The 17439-nt window shown below is 44.7% G+C and overlaps 1 protein-coding gene across 5 annotated transcripts in view; it reads left to right on the top strand.

Moving 5' to 3' along the window:
* Positions 1-17439, top strand: part of DOCK8 (dedicator of cytokinesis 8) — a 231730-nt gene that overhangs the window by 193895 nt on the left and 20396 nt on the right. For 4 of the 5 annotated variants that reach the window (XM_045043274.1, XM_045043273.1, XM_045043275.1 and 1 more), the window contains 10 exons: positions 309-405; positions 2030-2164; positions 3157-3309; positions 4388-4546; positions 5183-5283; positions 6058-6250; positions 11446-11589; positions 12818-12949; positions 13413-13547; positions 15204-15293. In XM_045043274.1, the coding sequence (XP_044899209.1) occupies positions 309-405; positions 2030-2164; positions 3157-3309; positions 4388-4546; positions 5183-5283; positions 6058-6250; positions 11446-11589; positions 12818-12949; positions 13413-13547; positions 15204-15293 (1339 nt within the window). Of the gene's footprint in view, positions 1-308; positions 406-2029; positions 2165-3156; positions 3310-4387; positions 4547-5182; positions 5284-6057; positions 6251-7239; positions 7614-11445; positions 11590-12817; positions 12950-13412; positions 13548-15203; positions 15294-17439 lie in introns of those variants that run through there. The other variant, XM_045043277.1, reaches the window with a different exon arrangement.

The following is a 17439-nucleotide window of genomic DNA, read 5'->3' as shown; positions in this document are numbered from 1 at the left end:
GCCCAGTTGCTAGTAGCAACCAATAATTGCTTTTCTACCCATTTGGTTATTTCTGTAATTGTCATCGTTATTCGTAATAGTGGGGCTGTGGATGACTTGGGGACTTTACCTAGAAAATCTTTTTAAGCAGGCCCTAATCTCAGAAAGCACCCTTCACTCCTTTTTACCTGTAGCCAGCTCCTTTGTTTTCACCCAGATGGACTCCTCAGAACATTTCTTTACGCCTTGGTGCATAGATTGCCATCATTGGAATATGGCCAGGTTTGATATGCGTTTTAATTTGACCTCCTTTTTTTTTTCTTCCTTAGAACAAAGGCAGAGTTAGATCAAGAAGCCTTGATCAGTGGCAATCTGGCTACAGAAGCAAATTTAATCATCCTGGATATGCAGGAAAACATTATCCAGGTGAGGACAACGTACATCTGATCTATTCACCAGGAATATGTTTACTGGACATTAATAAGCAGTTCTTTATAGAACTGTTGTTTATTTGTTTGTTGGTGGGTCAACTCCAGTTGAATTATGGTTGATGTCTAGTATGAGAGCTAAGATTATGACAGGACCAGATTAAAAAAAAAAAAAAAAAAAAGAGGGGTGCCTGGGTGGCGCAGTCGGTTAAGCGTCCGACTTCAGCCAGGTCACGATCTCGCGGTCCGTGAGTTCGAGCCCCGCGTCAGGCTCTGGGCTGCTGGCTCAGAGCCTGGAGCCTGTTTCCGATTCTGTGTCTCCCTCTCTCTGCCCCTCCCCCGTTCATGCTCTGTCTCGCTCTGTCCCAAAAATAAATAAACGTTGAAAAAAAATTAAAAAAAAAAAATAAAGATGCTAAATTTGCATAATGATGTCTGCTCGGAGCACAAATTGGTGAAGGAAAGTCAGTTGTACCATGACTTCACCATCCCCGCTGCAGAAAAGTATAGAGTCACTGTGAACTCTGCAGAAATACAATTGGCCATCCTAATTTTATCTCCCAAGTGAATGTTTCCAAGAATTCGCAAGAAGTCTACGTGATAATGGGTTTTTGGTTAACCTGAGAAGTGAGTCCCCGTGTTTCCAGTGAGACGTCATTTATTTGAGTAGGTCCGGGGCCGCTTTTCGTAGCTAGGAAAAGAAGTATTGTTGAAACGCTGTTAAGCCTTCTAACACCAAAGCAATTGTTGTGGAAAAATAAAGACAGGAAGTATGTGATATAAATATCACAAAAATAAAGACAAAAAGATACGAAAGATATCTTAAGTCCTTGGCATCATATTGATTATATCTTTATCCAGCACTGCTTTGAGTGCTACAGACTTAACACCAATCCTCCAAATGTGGTTGGTTGGTTTGTTTTTAATTTTCAAGGAAATGACACTTATCTGTCATTATCTTCGGTGGTGGTAGTCTTGCTGTTCTATTTAGGACACCGCTGCCCCCGAGCAGCCCCTTTTTTACCGGGAGGCCCACAATTGTGTTTGGAAACCCGCAAAGAAAGCTGCACCTTCTGTACAAAGAAAGAACATTCCAAGAGCTTTTGTCCAGGACGGGGGGAGGGGTACCTTATGACTTACTTAGCAGCCCAGAAGTAGGCATAAGTCCCAAACTATTTGGGAGATTTTATTATTATTTTTTTTAATGCTTATTTATTTTTGAGAGAGAGAGCGCAAGCAGGGGAAAGGCGGAGAGAGAGGGAGACTCAGAATCCGAAGCAGGCTCCAGGCTGTGAGCTGTCAGCACAGAGCCCGACACGGGGCTCAAACTCACGAACCGCGAGATCATGACCTGAGCGGAAGTCAGATGCTTAAGTGACTGAGCCACCCAGTTGCCCCCGATTTGGGAGTTTGGGAATAAAGTCATTTGCAAATAGGTCTTCAACTGTCATGGCATTAGTTGATGTGTGTGGCCAGTTCCCAAACCCTTAACATGTTAGATCAAGAGAGATGGAACATGAGTACCGCTGTGCTAATCGTCAAGAGTGCCTCCTTGTGTCTTCACCCCTCCGCTCACTGGCACCGCACAGGGATTCAGTGATGCTGTTCTTCCACTTCCCCAGGCAAGCTCGGCTCTGGACTGTAAAGACAGCCTGCTGGGAGGTGTCCTAAGGGTCCTGGTGAATTCTCTGAGCTGTGATCAGAGCACCACCTACCTGACTCACTGCTTTGCAACACTCCGGGCTCTCATCGCCAAGGTAAACATGCGATGCTTGTTTTCTGACTCTTAATTAAGAGCGGAGAGTCTCGTCCAGCTTCACACTCCTCCCTACAGGTGCACCAAAGCCCACATGGTGTGGCGTTAAGCGACGTCGAGGTAAAGGTTTTAAGTCCCCCTGAGAATGTTGAGGAGTCACCATCGAGAAGAAAACAGTGGCTCTCACACTGGAAGTGTGGGCAAAACTGTAGAAACTTGACATGTCCACTCACTGGAGACATGAGAGCGAAAACAATTGAGCACTTTTACCTTCCCCCTTTTTAATACCGCGTTTGAGTGAGATTAGCATCCTACACACGACTCCCATCAGTAAGTCTTGCAAGATGTCATGTCCTAAAATGACAGATTTAGAAACAAATTGCTCATAGCCTGAAGAATACAGATTTTCCTTACCTAAAATGGTCTAACGCAGTTTATCTTCTCCCCCTGTATTGGAAAAACCTCAGTACCTTCTTCATGGGATCTCTTCCATTTTTTTTTTTAAGTTTACTTATTTAAGTAATCTCTACACCCAGCGTGGGGCTTGAACTCGAGACCCCAAGATCCAGAATGGCATGCTCTTCCGACTGAGCCAGGCCTTTTTTTTTACACTCAGAAAGTAGAATTCCTCTGCTCTCCCCTGCAGATTATTTTCTCTTTCTTAGTCGCCAGTCATTTCCAGGGGGCCCCGTAAACTCAGGATAATTCCTTCAGCGTTGTGACGTTGCCCGCGAATGCAACCTGGCCCACGCGATGCCATTGAATCACGCAGCCCTGATCTTAGTTGTGCCGTTCATAATTAAATCTGAAGTCGACTCCGTCGCTTCAATTCATCTTCTGACTCAAGGAGCTCGTTATCTTTCTGGAGCAGTGCGTGAGCTCCTCTGGGCTTTCTGCTTGTCCCGGCAGACGCGGCCTCCTTCAACAGGCACCCGGCCCGGAAAGCTTATGAAGGTGCCGAGTGACGCCTCATGGCCCCTGTGTCTCTCCTAGTTCGGGGACCTGCTGTTTGAGGAGGAGGTGGAACAGTGTGCAGACCTGTGTCAGCGAGTGCTACATCACTGTAGCAGCAGCATGGACGTCACGCGGACCCAAGCCTGTGCCACCCTCTACCTCCTCATGAGATTCAGCTTTGGAGCCACAAGCGTAAGAGCCCAGACCGGCCGGGGGCCCCGGAGTCAGTAGAGGAAGTCAGTGCAAAGCCCTGGTTGAGGGGGAGGTGGTGGGATTGCCGTGTACTCATGTCCCTCGTGAAAGGAAACAATCCACGACGTAGATGGGTAGCAGAGCTGAATTTGTGGCCCGACACGAACATGAAGACCGATGATGCCGTGGCTTCCATCTGTGTGTTTCAGCGTAAAAAAGGAATGAATGTATGTAGGCTAGAAGTTGGCTTCTGTGGAAAGAAATACAGCAGGCAGGTTAGGAATTCAGAAGCCTTTGTCTGGTTTCCCAGTTCTGCTGAGAGGTTCCAGAATGACCTGCGGAAGAGGGTTTGAAATGATCAGCGTCATCTACACTGGCTTTTAATTGCAGCTTGGCAGCCATCGGAATTCGGCTTTATGGGGGAACCGTCTCCCTTTACTTTAGTTTATCTAGATTTCGGTATGTTCTTTGGGAACTTACATTTGTGGTCCTGTTAATGAATATGCTCAAGAGATATTAAAAGATAAATTCGCCCCTGGGGAAAAAAAGCAGCCCCCCCCACGCAAAATATGTTAGGCATAACCATTTGAAATATTTAGGACATTCCTCAGGGGCTCCCAGGATGGCTGTATTTTTCCATAGGGCTAGAGAGGAGGGAGAAACAGAGAGTCTCTGCCTCTCCAGAGTCCAAAAGCTCAGAAAACGTGGCCATGGAGATCCTGTTCCTGTCTGCAGTTTATGTAAAGTCCCCGGAAGAGGAATCTTGGCACAAAAGCATACATCTTTGAGACCCGGCTTTGCAGGCACCTTCCTGCCTTGCAGCATGGAGGCCGTCCAGTCCTCGATGAAAATTTAAAGGGAGCTGACGGATTTATGTCACAGCAGTATCCGTTGAAACCATTTAAGCAACAGTATGCATCTTGTAAAGTATAGCTCACATTTCATTGAGGGAAAAGGAAATGATGGAGACGGGGTGACAGAAACACTGGGGAGTTATTGGTGTCTGGCTCCAATGCCTTCCACGATCTCCTAGCCCCGTGCCTCTTATTTGTCCCGTCTCATCTTTTTCCTGCTGCAGAACTTTGCCAGAGTAAAGATGCAAGTAACCATGTCTCTGGCATCTTTGGTGGGCAAAGCACCAGACTTTAATGAGGAGTACCTGAGAAGATCCTTGAGGACGATCTTGGCCTATGCGGAAGAGGACACAGCCATGCAGGCCACTCTTTTCCCCACCCAGGTAGACAGAAGAGCGTGCCTTGTCTCATGCCTGGGTCCGGGATCAGCCGATTATAAGCTTGTGTATATGTACGTGTGTGTGTGTGTGTGTGTGTGTGTGTGTGTGTGTGTGTGTGTGTATACTATGTAATTATAGAACACATATAATATATAATTATATAACAGCTCTATATTATACATAAAATATGTAAATATTATGTGTACATGTGTATTTAATATATAATATTATATACATATGAAACCTAAGCTGAAGTCCTAAACTGACTCCTATTTGGTATAAAAAAATAATAATAATAAATAATAAAAAAAAACACGCTGACGTTCCAGAGTACAGTTTAGGGCTTTTCAGGTTGCACACGAAAGTTCAAGTTCATTTAAAGAAAAAGAGGGAGGATAGTATAAGGATTCAGGGCCAATTCATGGATCCCAAGCGCCAACTCACATCTGAGCCTCAGAATCATGCGGACCTGTAAAGATAAAGGCCACAGAGGGTCCATCTAGACTCCCCTACACCTGTGAGCTCGGCTCCCATAGAGGAGAACGTTTATGGTTACCCCTTGACCTTCCAAAACAGCCCCTCACTTGTTGCTATGGATTACAAAGCCAGGAGCATTTAGAGGCATACACTGTTTTTCAGGTGGAGGAACTTCTCTGCAACTTGAATAGCATCTTATATGACACGGTGAAAATGAGGGAATTTCAGGAAGATCCTGAGATGCTTATGGATCTCATGTACAGGTAAATTTTTCTGATAAAACCAGAAGGTGTCACTTGAGGGTCTGGGGTTTGTTCCTATGGAGTTCTCATTGGTGTAATTAGCATAAGCCATGTGGGGACGCTCTTGGATGACATCCAAAAGTGTATATACAAATTGGTAGAAATTAATCATTCAGAGTGGGTTGGTCCATGCACACGTTTTTAGAAATATGTCCCTAATTTAAAGTGAGGTATCTTTTACAACAGTATCTTCTACTTACCAAAGAATGAGAGAAAAGAACTATCTTTTGTCATATGAATTATTTTCCGTATGTTCCCCCCCCCCAATTATATTTAGACATACGTGTACAGTTGTATTTAGAAATCATATTTTATTTTATAGTTTGACGCTTTGTTTTATGGTCCTTGTTCAGGAGAAACTACTCATAGAAATAAATGTGTTCTGATGTGAGGTCATAGAAGGGTAGTACTTTTGTCTTCTGTTATTATTTTGAGAGAAAGGAAAGAAAAGGAAGGAAATTGCTAGAGATCTGTTAAAATAGACATCATTTTTTTAGGCCTTTTTCTTCCCTATGAAACTTCAATTAGATGCCGTTTCTTGGGGTCCAGCCCACCCTACCTCTGGAATGAAGACAGCTGGACTGATAAATGTTTGGGGTTTTTTTCTCTCATTTTCTGAACATGTTGGGGGAAACTCTTGGGAGGGGGGGAGTCCTGGGGGAAATAGTGGCATCCACAGCAGAAAAACAGTGTCATTAGCCAGCTGTCCCTGAAACCTTCCCAATATGCCCTCAGAATTGCCAAAAGTTACCAGACATCTCCTGATCTGCGGCTGACCTGGCTCCAGAACATGGCAGAGAAACACATGAAGAAGAAGTGCTACACGGAGGCCGCCATGTGCCTGGTGCACGCGGCCGCCTTGGTGGCCGAGTATCTGAGCATGCTGGAGGACCACAGCTACCTGCCCGTGGGCAGCGTCAGCTTTCAGGTGGGGGACAAGTTCAGCCTTTCCTTTAGGGCAGGGGTTCTCACCTGGGGGGAGCAGTCTTGCCTCCAACCCCAGAAGGCATTTGACAGTCTCTGAAGACATTTTTGGCTGTTACAAGTGGGGGTTACCTCTGACACCTATAAGCCAGGGTTGCTGCTGAACATTCTATGATGCGTTATCAGTTCCCACCACAAAGAATCATCTGGCCCCAAACATCAATCAGTAGTGCCAAGGATGATAGAACCCTGCTTTAGCAAATGACATTTGCCTCTTCTAATCGCTTTACCATCTCGTTTGGGGTATCTGTTAATTGTTTACAATAAATGTGGAGTTGATAAGCCCCGTAGACATTCCCAAACACTCAGATCCATGATTACATTTGACCCTCCCCATCAACCCGTGAAGCCGGCACATAGGCAAGGTGTTATTACTCCCACTTTACAGATAAAGACACTGAGACAGCAGTTTCTCTTTTTCTCATTTAAGTTCTTTCTCAAAGACTTATAGTTGGTGCAGTACACGGACACCTGTAAAAGTACTTTCCAAACACGGGAGAAATGATTTCCCTCGTGGCCCGTTCATTTGATCAGATGCCCCAAATCTGTAGTGTCCCACACGTTAGTCCCAAATCAAGGAAGAACCACATCGACCCGGGAAGAGAAAAAAGGAGCTGAATCAGTACTTTCTTGGGATAATCTGAATATGACCCATAGTTAGCAAAGGAAAGTGGTCTACCAGGCCTGAAAGTTGGCTCGGGCTACAACGCTCGGTGGTCATTTGGACAGCTTCTGCCGAACAGTTTAATACGGTCTTTAGAGAAAACAACAGTTTTATGAGTACCTTTTTAAGAGACACCTAATTTGCAGAAATGACTATCCTTGAAACCACGAACAATATAGTTCAGTAATAGAGCCCTTTTCAAGCCAGACTCGCAGTCATTTACAAGTGTATTATCTTTGCTCGAATCTACATGACTGATTTTATAACAGGCTTTTTTCCACTATTGTTCTTCAACACGATTCTGTGATGGCTGTGTGAACCAGAGGGAGAGGACGATTCAGAACATCTTCCCTAGGCTTCGAGAAGAAGTCCCTGGAACTGTTGCTGGGGGGCCGGGAGCTTCGGATTTTCTAGAACTCTGTTCACCTCTTCACCTGTTTGCTTCTTATTGTTAACCCCTCTTTTCTTATGGCTTTTGATAACAATGCCATTTATTCTAACATTTTATTCTCAGCAAATAAACTCTGTGCTCAATTCAGAAATGTTTGTCATAAAAGCCAAAAGGGAAATTCTTATCCAAAAATCATAAAAATATCACATCTGATTTTCACTCACATAAAAGTGAAGAAAGCTATAAAAATCATTTTAGAGGTATCTGCTTCTTTTATCACATTCATTTTCACCATTTGATATTATCAAGGATAAATATTATGAGTGCTACTCTTTCAGTTCCCAGAAAATCTTTAGGTGTTTTACTTAATGTTGAATTATATCACCCTCCTTTCGTGTTTCATTAACTGAACTATTTCTTAACATTCTTCTCTGCCTTTTTCACAGTTACTATATATTTTTTATTTTTTTAAATGTTTATTTATTTTATTTGACAGAGAGAGGAGAGAGAAAGAGACAGAGAGGATGAGAATCTCAAGCAGGCTCTGCAATGTCAGTGCAGAGCCCCACGCAGGGCTCTAACCCATGAACCATGAGATTATGACCTGAGCCGAAATCAAGAGTTGGATGCTTAAACGACTGAGCCACCCAGGCGCCCCCCAACAGTCACTATATTTTATTTGCTATTGTTCACTTAAGTTTTAATGGCATTTCATTATTGACTTTCATGTTTGGTAAGCTTAAGAATTCTAATTTCACCTAGAATTCAGTTGATGTGCTTATAATAAGCTATGACAAGGCAAGATAGAATAGTTATTCTAGAACCAACAGAATTCCACATTTCTTCCGCATGGGGGCAGACAGCTCTATTTCTCATACATCCATATCCATTCATTTTATTCTTCTAGATGATACTGAGCATTTATTGTATCTTCATGAACTTTACATTCTAGCCAGGGAGAGCAACATCAGATTCCTTATTCGATTCCTTATTGAACTACCATTATAATAAATGTAATAAAGAGGTACAAGATGCTGGGAGTGTTTATAATGTGACCTAACCGGGGGATTGTGAGAAGCTCAGAAGGACCAGGAAGGGGAAGGCAGAAGGAACTGTGAAGTATGAGGTCCTCATGGTGCACAGAACATGGTGAGGTAGGTGTTCTCAACTACGGAAGAAGAGCCAAATTGTGTTCCTGCCTATGAGCCAATTGCTTTCTCTCAAGGAACACATACCAGATCTTTTTGGAAACGTATGCTTGCGAGTGACAAACACCTAGTCTAGACCGACCTTAGGTGGAAATGGAATTTATCAGCTTGCCTGAGGGAGGTGAGCCGTGAGCAGCACCTGCCAAATTGGAAGGAGGGCCCCAAACCATGTCATCAAACTTCAGTGGCATCACTGCTTCCTGTCTCTGCTTTCTTCATTGGGCAGATGTTTCCCATACTCGCTGAGAAGTATTTAGGTTAAGGCCTTCCCTGGTTCCAGACCAAGAGAATAGAGAGATGGTTCATGGCTAGCAGGTCCCAAGAAAGTCTCAGTGGATCTTATTGGTTCTGACAGGGTCACGTGTTCATCCCTGAACCAATCATAATGGCTAGAGAGATGGAAAGCTCTGATTGGCTGGACTAGAGCGGAGGGCTGCGCCAGGAGTATGGTTCCTTAGTTTGCAGAAAGATGAAGGACAGCGTTGACCACAGATGTCCAGAGCTGATTTTTTAAATACTGTGTGCTTTAGTTTTCAACCTTGTTCTTCTCCAGTAGAATTGAATTTTTGGAAAAGAATTACAAACCGGAGATAGATAAATCTGTGCGAAGAAAATAACCTTGAGGCCACTGAATTCCAAGGCCCTGAGATCGTTGAAATTCTATGCCCCAGAGAGCAGTGTTTATTCCACAAACGTAGATATGGATACATTCTCGGATGCTGCTGTTACTTCTGCCTCCCTGATTCCCAAGCCAGGAAAGGCTGCCAGAATCCTTTTCCTCTGATTACAGCTAATAAAGCTACTTTACTTCAGATCTGTTCCTGTCCCTGTAGAAAATTGCATACAGTTCTAATAGTACTCATTTCTTGAGTTATTAGATTCTTGTAGCGGAATCCCTTGTACCTTCTGTTATTCCAATCTGGAAACATCATAATAGAAAGACCAGGTTTGGAAAAAGACTGGCTCAAGAGATTCTGAGAGTCTCCTATATTCCTAAAACTGCAGCACAGTCTGGGATGTGAAGATACAGGACCGTGACAGCTCTCTTCTGTGATTGCTAAGGTTGATTCCCTTGACCTTGCTAGCCAGGCGAGGGGGCAGGCAGATTTTTCTTCTCGAGCCAATTCTGGTCAGTTAGTAGCGGCCGACTGGAATGCTATGCTGGAAAAAATTTTGAGACTACAGTTGACCCTTGAACAACATGGGGTACCCCCCAGATAGTCAAAAATCCACATGTAACTTTCACTCCCCCTAAACTTAACTACTAATAGCCCCCTGTTGAGCAGACACCTTACTGGTAACAAAAACAGTCGATTAATATGTATCTTGTCTGCTATATTTATAATATATTGTATCCTTACAATGATACCTAATTTTTCCTTACTTTCTTCTTGGTATCTCTAAGCCACATGGTCTGTGAGTCTTTTCAAATTGTTGCAAATCTCAAAAATTTTTCGAATATATATTTTTTAATGCGCATAAGTGGGCCCGTGCAGTTCAAACCCATTGAACCACAGTTCAGTGGTGCTATAATTGATTAGTTATGCCTGCTATGAGTGTAGGAATAGAAAAGAGTGGCATGTGTGCTACCTGTTTGCAATCTCTAAGCTGGCAGGATTTCCCAAGTCTTTTACGCTCTATGTGCATTTCTTCCACAGCTGTGAGGTTGAAAAAAACGACTCTTAAGATGTCAAAAGTGAGAGTCACTGCAAGGACCAGAGAGGGGCTGAGGCAAGAGAGGCACACAAGGGTCAGAATTTAAGGAAGCACTCACTCTTAGAGTCACACGAGTTCAGAGTCATTACTTACAGGACCCTGAGAGTGAGCGCCTCCCTGAATTTTGTGCTCTTGGTTTTTTTTGCTTGGTTCACACTGGCCCTGGCCCTGGTTACTGTACACCCTGCTGGAGACTTTAAACTCTATGGTTTGTGTAAAGGGAAAGCTGTATATAGGAACAAAATGAGCGAAAACAACGGTAACTTCCGCATTGCCATAAACACATCCACAGAGAGGATGTTCTCACTTGCTGTTATAGGACGGTTCGCCTGAAAGTCAAGTCAGTAGCATTATACTCCAGACGTTCACCTGGCTATGGAAACAAGGAGTCTAGCTAACTGTTAATTGGCCTTTGCTTTTATTTTTTTTTTAATGTTTATTTATTTTGGGGCGAGAGAGAGAGAGGGAGAGAGACAGAGAGAGAGAGAATCCCAAGCAGGCTCCATGCCCTCAGCACGGGGCCCGGTCCCTCAAACCATGAGATCATGACCTGAGTCACAACCAAGAGCTGGGTGCCTAACCGACTGGGCCACCCAGACACCCCTGGCCTTTGCCTTTTAAAAGCCATGACCCCAGGACGTCTGGGTGGTTCAGTCAGTTAAGCATCTGACTCTTGATTTCAGCTCAAGTCACGATCTCCCAGTTTGTGAGTTTGAGTCTCTGTGCAGACAACGTGGAGAGTGCTTGGGATTCTCTCTCTTCCTCGCTCTCTGCCCCTCAGCTGCTCCCTGGCTCATGCTCTCTCGCAAAACAAATAAATTAAAAAAAAAAAAAACATGACCCCTGCTGGGTGTCCCATCAGGTCCTTTCACAAAAGTAACTCAACCATTGTTACGTCGAGGTACGTGTCCTTTACGTACATCCTGATGGTTAAAAAGAAAAGACGACTGTAAGTTTTGAAGACCAGTTGCTCAGCGTACTTTCGAGATGAATGGCAGCCAGAGCCTCCTCTGGGTAGAATTACAGACCTTGTAAAATCACAGGCTGGGTGAGGATCTTTGAACGTGGGCTGCCTCGTTGCTGCCTCGTGGGGGTCCCTGTGGTACCTCTCCTTAGCGTGGCTCCCCCGTCCTCCGGGCTTATAGTGCGATCTCTTTCAGAATATTTCTTCCAACGTGCTGGAGGAGTCTGCGGTCTCTGATGACACCTTGTCCCCTGACGAGGACGGCGTGTGCTCGGGCCGGTACTTCACTGAGAGCGGCCTGGTGGGCCTCCTGGAGCATGCGGCTGAGCTGTTCAGCACGGTCAGTGCCTACAGAGACCCCGGGGCCTCCCTGCGGACAGAGCGCCTCGTGGGATGCAGCCTTACCGCTGAGCCAGGCGCGCCTGGTGCTGGGATGCTCAGGGGGCAGGGTGCCCCCCCCCCCATGACTTTGACATATGCACATTGCATCAGCTCTCCAGGGAGCTGAGAAAGCTTTCATCACTGCGGTATTCCAGTCCTCATGGCAGGCTCTTTGCCTGGGCAACAGCATCCCTGCATTATTTCCATTTTAACAGGACGGAGGTTAGGCTGCAGAGAGGTGAGATGACTCGCCCAGGGTTACACCGCAAATGACGAGGTGTGTTCTCACCCCCTCGTTTTCCCTCTCATGGAGACAAACATGGGGGCAGAGCCTCTGGGAAGAGAGGGAAGGAATAGGTCGACCGTCTTCCTTCCTGACAAGTAGGTGATGCTCAAGTTTGTCACAAACCAGGACCAGCTCGGAGAATTATGGGGGCCCACACCACTGAGACTCCCCCCATTCCCCTAGTCTGGGTCTAACCACCCCTAATAAGAGAAAAAATAGGTAGATTGAGACCGTGAGATTCAGGGCAGGGAAGAAAGTCACTTGCCCATTTTTATTCTGATAATCCCTCACCGCCCCCAGTTTTTAAGCCCTGTAAATATCTAATACATCACTGTGTTTCACTGATCCAATTTTATGTTTATATTTGTCTTTCTTTTCTGCTTTCATTTCTAAGTTTCCTACCCTACGCCCTCTATGTATTTTAATTATTGTTTTACTATCTTTTCTTTTTTCTGCTTTCCATTTCAGGATTCAGAGAAAGTGCAGTATACTTCTGTTTTATTCTTAAAATGCAAGAAAGTGAACTAGTTAGAACCCTACCAACTCCTTTCAGGCATGCGTTGAACATTGGGCTACAGAGTGACCCCTGATGACATTTAAACACGCTGAAGCTGTCTTCCTGAATAGTTACTGTTCCCTGCAGCCAATCTCCTGTCTGTTTTTATCCCTTGAAAACCCTTTTTCCCAGTTAACATCATCGTAAAGGACCATTTAGCATGTGTCTAGTTCAGTGTGAGCGCTCCAGCCATTCCAGAGCAGCTCAGACATCACTCCTGCTCTTAAAATATCGTGGTGCCAATTAGTAATCCGTTCTCCAGCACTTACTGAACTCTGAATGCTCTTCTTAACTTGCCAAGGGATTAAATTCTTTTTTTCTTCTTCTTCTTCTTCTCTTTCCAAGGGAGGACTGTACGAGACAGTTAACGAGGTCTACAAGCTGGTCATTCCCATCCTGGAAGCACATAGAGACTTCCGGAAGCTGACCGCCACACACGACAAGCTACAGAAGGCTTTTGACAGCATCATTAGCAAGGTAGTTGGGGACCCTGGCCAGTGGGTCCTGTTACCTGGCAGCAGGTGACCCTGTCCCAGAGATGCTTAGCCTTGCTTCCTCTCTAGGGAGGGATTGGCCTGGAGCACATCATTACTGTAGCTCTCACCTACTAAATGGAGAGGGCCTGCTAATAGACAGAGGACCAGAGTGCAGACTGTGAAAGAAAGCAGCTTGAATTACTTTACAACCAGGAAACGTGAGAATCCTTTAAATTCACTTAAAATAAGTCCTAGAAATCTTTTGTGGCATTTTGATTGTTATTATTTCCAAAGTTTATTCCATAAACATTACATTTTTTTTTTAAAGGAGTGATTTTGGTTTATGTTAGCCATAGGAATAAAATGCTTTGTAACACAACAGTGAAAGACTCCTGCCCTTTCCAAACCAGTAGATCTGCGAGAATTTCCTAGCTAAAAAGAGGCTTTCTGATTTTGCTCATTAGGGTCATAAGAGAATGTTTGGAACCTACTTCCGAGTTGGTTTCTATGGATCCAAATTTGGGGATTTAGATGAGCAGGAATTCGTTTACAAAGAGCCTACAATTACCAAGCTACCTGAGATTTCTCACAGACTAGAGGTAAGAAAAGTGCTTGATGTTATATACTTCACAAAAGCAGGTTAAAGTGGGTTATTACAAAAAAAAAAAAAGAGTTATGGATTCATTGTTGATCTGTATAAAACTTTTCCACATTGCATTTATAATATGAAGGTATTAGGTGAGGTCATAAGGTAAAGCAGGATTTGGATAAATTTTCCCCAAGATTCTGTGTATGTTTATCAAAGTTTATAAATTTATATGGTGATTATTTATTTTCAAGACTATCTAAAAGCCACTTGTTGTCACGTGCTTTCTTATAATTCTTTTGAAATTTTAGTAATAGTTTTTCAGTTTGAAGATTTTTTTTTATTTTTTATTTGTTTAATGTTTATTTATTTTTGAGAGAAAGAAACAGAGCATGAGTGGGACAGGGGCAGAGAGAAAGGGGACACAGAACTGGAAGCAGGCTCTAGGCTCTGAGCTTTCAGCACAGAGCCTGACACGGGGCTCGAACTCATGAGCGGTGAGATCATGACCTGAGCCAAAGTCAGGTGCTCAACTGACTGAGCCACCCAGGCGCCCCTCAGTTTGAAGATTATTACCTTGACTTTGAATCTAGCCAGATTACTGAGAAATGTTATGTTATGTTAATTACTAGAAAATGTTATGGCCATCCTTTTGGTATCACAGGACAACACATCCCACTTCTGACACAGAGATACTCCCAATAGCCCTCTTCCTGCTGAGCTGATCCAAGGAGCCCTCCTCTATGGATTTTCAGAGTCACTGTCTAACCTCATAGGCTAGAAGCCCAAGCCTGCTGTTTACATTTGATCTATAATGTAGCAGAAAAAAACCAAAGCATGTTCCTGGAGGAACGGATGGAGAAAAAATAAAACAGCCCAGGGAAAAGTGAGAAAAGCAGACATTGAAAGGGCCAAGCACTTAGAACTCAGGAGGAAAGTCAAGAGGTGCCTGTCAAACAAAACCCTCTCAGGCTGAGTAACTGAGTTCCCTGAACTGCTTACAATTAGCTCAAGATTCATTTCCTCATGCCTTCTTGCCATTGCTTTGAATTTACTCTTTTTCGTGACTGTAAAATTTAAAACACTTTAGTTGCCAAATTGTCCCTTAACGCTATCCATCCATGGCAAATAAGACAAGAGACTTCAGTCCCTACTTGACTCAAAGGAACCATGGCCCAGAGTGGCTGGGTAACTTGTCCAAAGTCATTCAGCTCATGAGAAGGAAAACTAGCAATTGACCCCAGGCCACTTGGTTCCCTAATATGTTTCTCCAACATAGAACTAGAAGTATATATTTTGTCTTCTTGTGGAGTATGGTTTGTCACATTCTGGGAAGCCTGGGGACCTCCAAGTTCCTGGGATACGAAAGGCAAGAAGGAAATTGTGCCATTCCCCTGAAGCTTATCAGGAAATATGATGACATTGGTTGAATCAGACCTCAAACATACTTATTATAAGGAAGCCTATGTCAGTTTGCCATGCTGCACTTCCTTATATTTTATTTTTGTCTCCAGAAATGCTGACCCTGCCTCATTAGTTCAGAAGAACTTCCAATAATCAATGAGCAAATTCTTCCTTACACTCATTCCAAACTGACTCCGCTTCTGAGACTCAACGACTTGCATTACATTTAGGTCACCTTTATAATCTGTTGGTTCTTCCTGCCTAGGGATTTTATGGTCAGTGTTTCGGTGCAGAATTTGTGGAAGTGATAAAAGACTCTGCTCCAGTGGACAAAACCAAGTTGGATCCTAACAAGGTATGGGGAAATTTACAAAAAGTAACCCTCGGGCTCTGATTCTCTTTGTTCTTATGCCAAGAACATAAAATGACCTCTCTCTGGGCTCCAAGTCACTTAAGTGCAGCCATACTTTTTTGTCTAGGGTTCAGCAATTAAATGGTTAGATCATAAAGAAACTGTACTCAAAGGCAGGAACCAGAATAAGAGCTACCATTAATTAAACGTCAACTGTGTTCCTGGCGCTCCATCAGGCCCTTTCTTTACTTCATTTCATTTCATCCTCCGAGAGCCCTTTGAAGCAGGTGTTGTTATTCCTATTTTACAGAGGAGAAAACTGACGTACAAAATGAGTAAGTGGCATTCCAGGATCACACAAGTGTCAAAGCCAACACTCAAGCTCAGAGTCTGTCATCCTCAAACCCATCCTCTTTTTTTTTTTTTTATTTAAAAAAAAAATTTTTTTTTTCAACGTTTATTTATTTTTGGGACAGAGAGAGACAGAGCATGAACGGGGGAGGGGCAGAGAGAGAGGGAGACACAGAATCGGAAACAGGCTCCAGGCTCTGAGCCATCGGCCCAGAGCCCGACGCGGGGCTCGAACTCCTGGACCGCGAGATCGTGACCTGGGCTGAAGTCGGACGCTTAAACGACTGCGCCACCCAGGCGCCCCAAACCCATCCTCTTCATCATTGCCCTTTATTGCCTTTCTCTCCAAACTTTACACTCTCACCTTCAGACATACTGAAAAGATGCACACTTCTCACTGCCACGTAGTGGCCCCCTTCTTTAGGCTGCGGGAATTTCTTCCAGCCCCGTGTAGCGCCCCTGTGCGGTTGGGGGAATGATGGAAAGGGCTCGGGCCTCAGTGTCCTCACTTTTCACACGAGGGTGTATTCTGTCCCGCCCCCAGCTGGGTGTGCCGCGTGCAGTTGGACTTCCTCCACCGGGAGCTAGCGTCACCCTCCACAAGTTGCAGGCTCTTCTGACGCTAGCCTCAGCGTCAGAGGCACTTCTGACCAAAGGGCTCATAAACTTGGGGGTTCCTATGGCAGCCCTCGGATTAGGTAATCCACTAGAATAACTCACAGAATTCGGGAAAGTGCCTTAAGGCAATTCCAGTTTTAGGGGCATCTGGGTGGCTCCGTGGGTTAAGCGTCTGACTTCAGCTCAGGTCATGATCTCACGGGGCATGGGTTCGAGCCCCACATCGGGCCCTGTGCTGACAGCTCAAAGCCTGGAGCCTGCTTTGGATTCTGTGTCTCCCTCTCTCTCTGCTCCTCCCCCACTCATGCTCTGTCTCTCTCTCTCAAAAATAAATAAACATTAAAAAAATTTTTTAAAAAGACAATTACAGTTTTATGACAAAGGGTACACATAAGGCAAAGTCTGGGACAGACCCCAGGGCTTCCGTGCACCTTCCTTGTGGAATCTAGGCATGTCCCCCCCTCCCAGCAGCTCAATACGTCCACCTGTCAGGAAGCTCCATGGAGCCTCGGTGTCCAGAGTTGAATGTCGGTGCACGATCGGTTAACTCGTGGGCCATATTACTTAAGTCTCCAGCCCCCACCTCCCCTCCCTGGGAGAGACCAAAGTCAGCCCAAAGTCCCAACCCTCTAATCACATGATTGGTCTTTTGGGTGAGCTGCCCCCATCCTGGGACCCACCAAGCTTGAGTCACCTCATTGGAATAACAAAGATACTCCTATCTCTCAGGAAATTCCAAGGGTTTGGGAAACTCTGTGCCAGGAAAGGCAGACAAAGACAAGTTGCATTCCTTACTGTGTTACTGGGCGCTGTCTCCCTACACAGCCCACCTCTTAGACAGATATGTCCACGAGGCTGTCTAAGCTGCTGGGAATAATGCAAGTTCAAGGCATTCATTACACGCTGGGGGACGGAGGAGTGTTTGCCATCTGGCAGGCCTGCGAAGTAAGAGTCCAAACCCTTCCCTCGCTCTGTCCTCCAGGACGCTCAGGAGATGATGCAAGGAGGGAGGAATTGACCAAATGTTAAGAGTTTGTTTTTCTACATATTTCGGAAGACTTGCTCACTTCAGACACCTTCCCTAGTCCAGGCCTGTAGTAATAAGTGCGGTAAGAGCTGAGCTAAGCTTAGAAGTGTCGGAGGTCCTTGGAAGATGGATGCCCGTAGCACGCGCTGCGTA

Source organism: Felis catus, chromosome D4 (genome assembly GCF_018350175.1).
Source record: "Felis catus isolate Fca126 chromosome D4, F.catus_Fca126_mat1.0, whole genome shotgun sequence".
NCBI lineage: Eukaryota > Metazoa > Chordata > Mammalia > Carnivora > Felidae > Felis > Felis catus.
The sequence above is the reverse complement of the archived record's forward strand: the minus strand, read 5'-3'. Positions and strand labels throughout refer to the sequence as shown.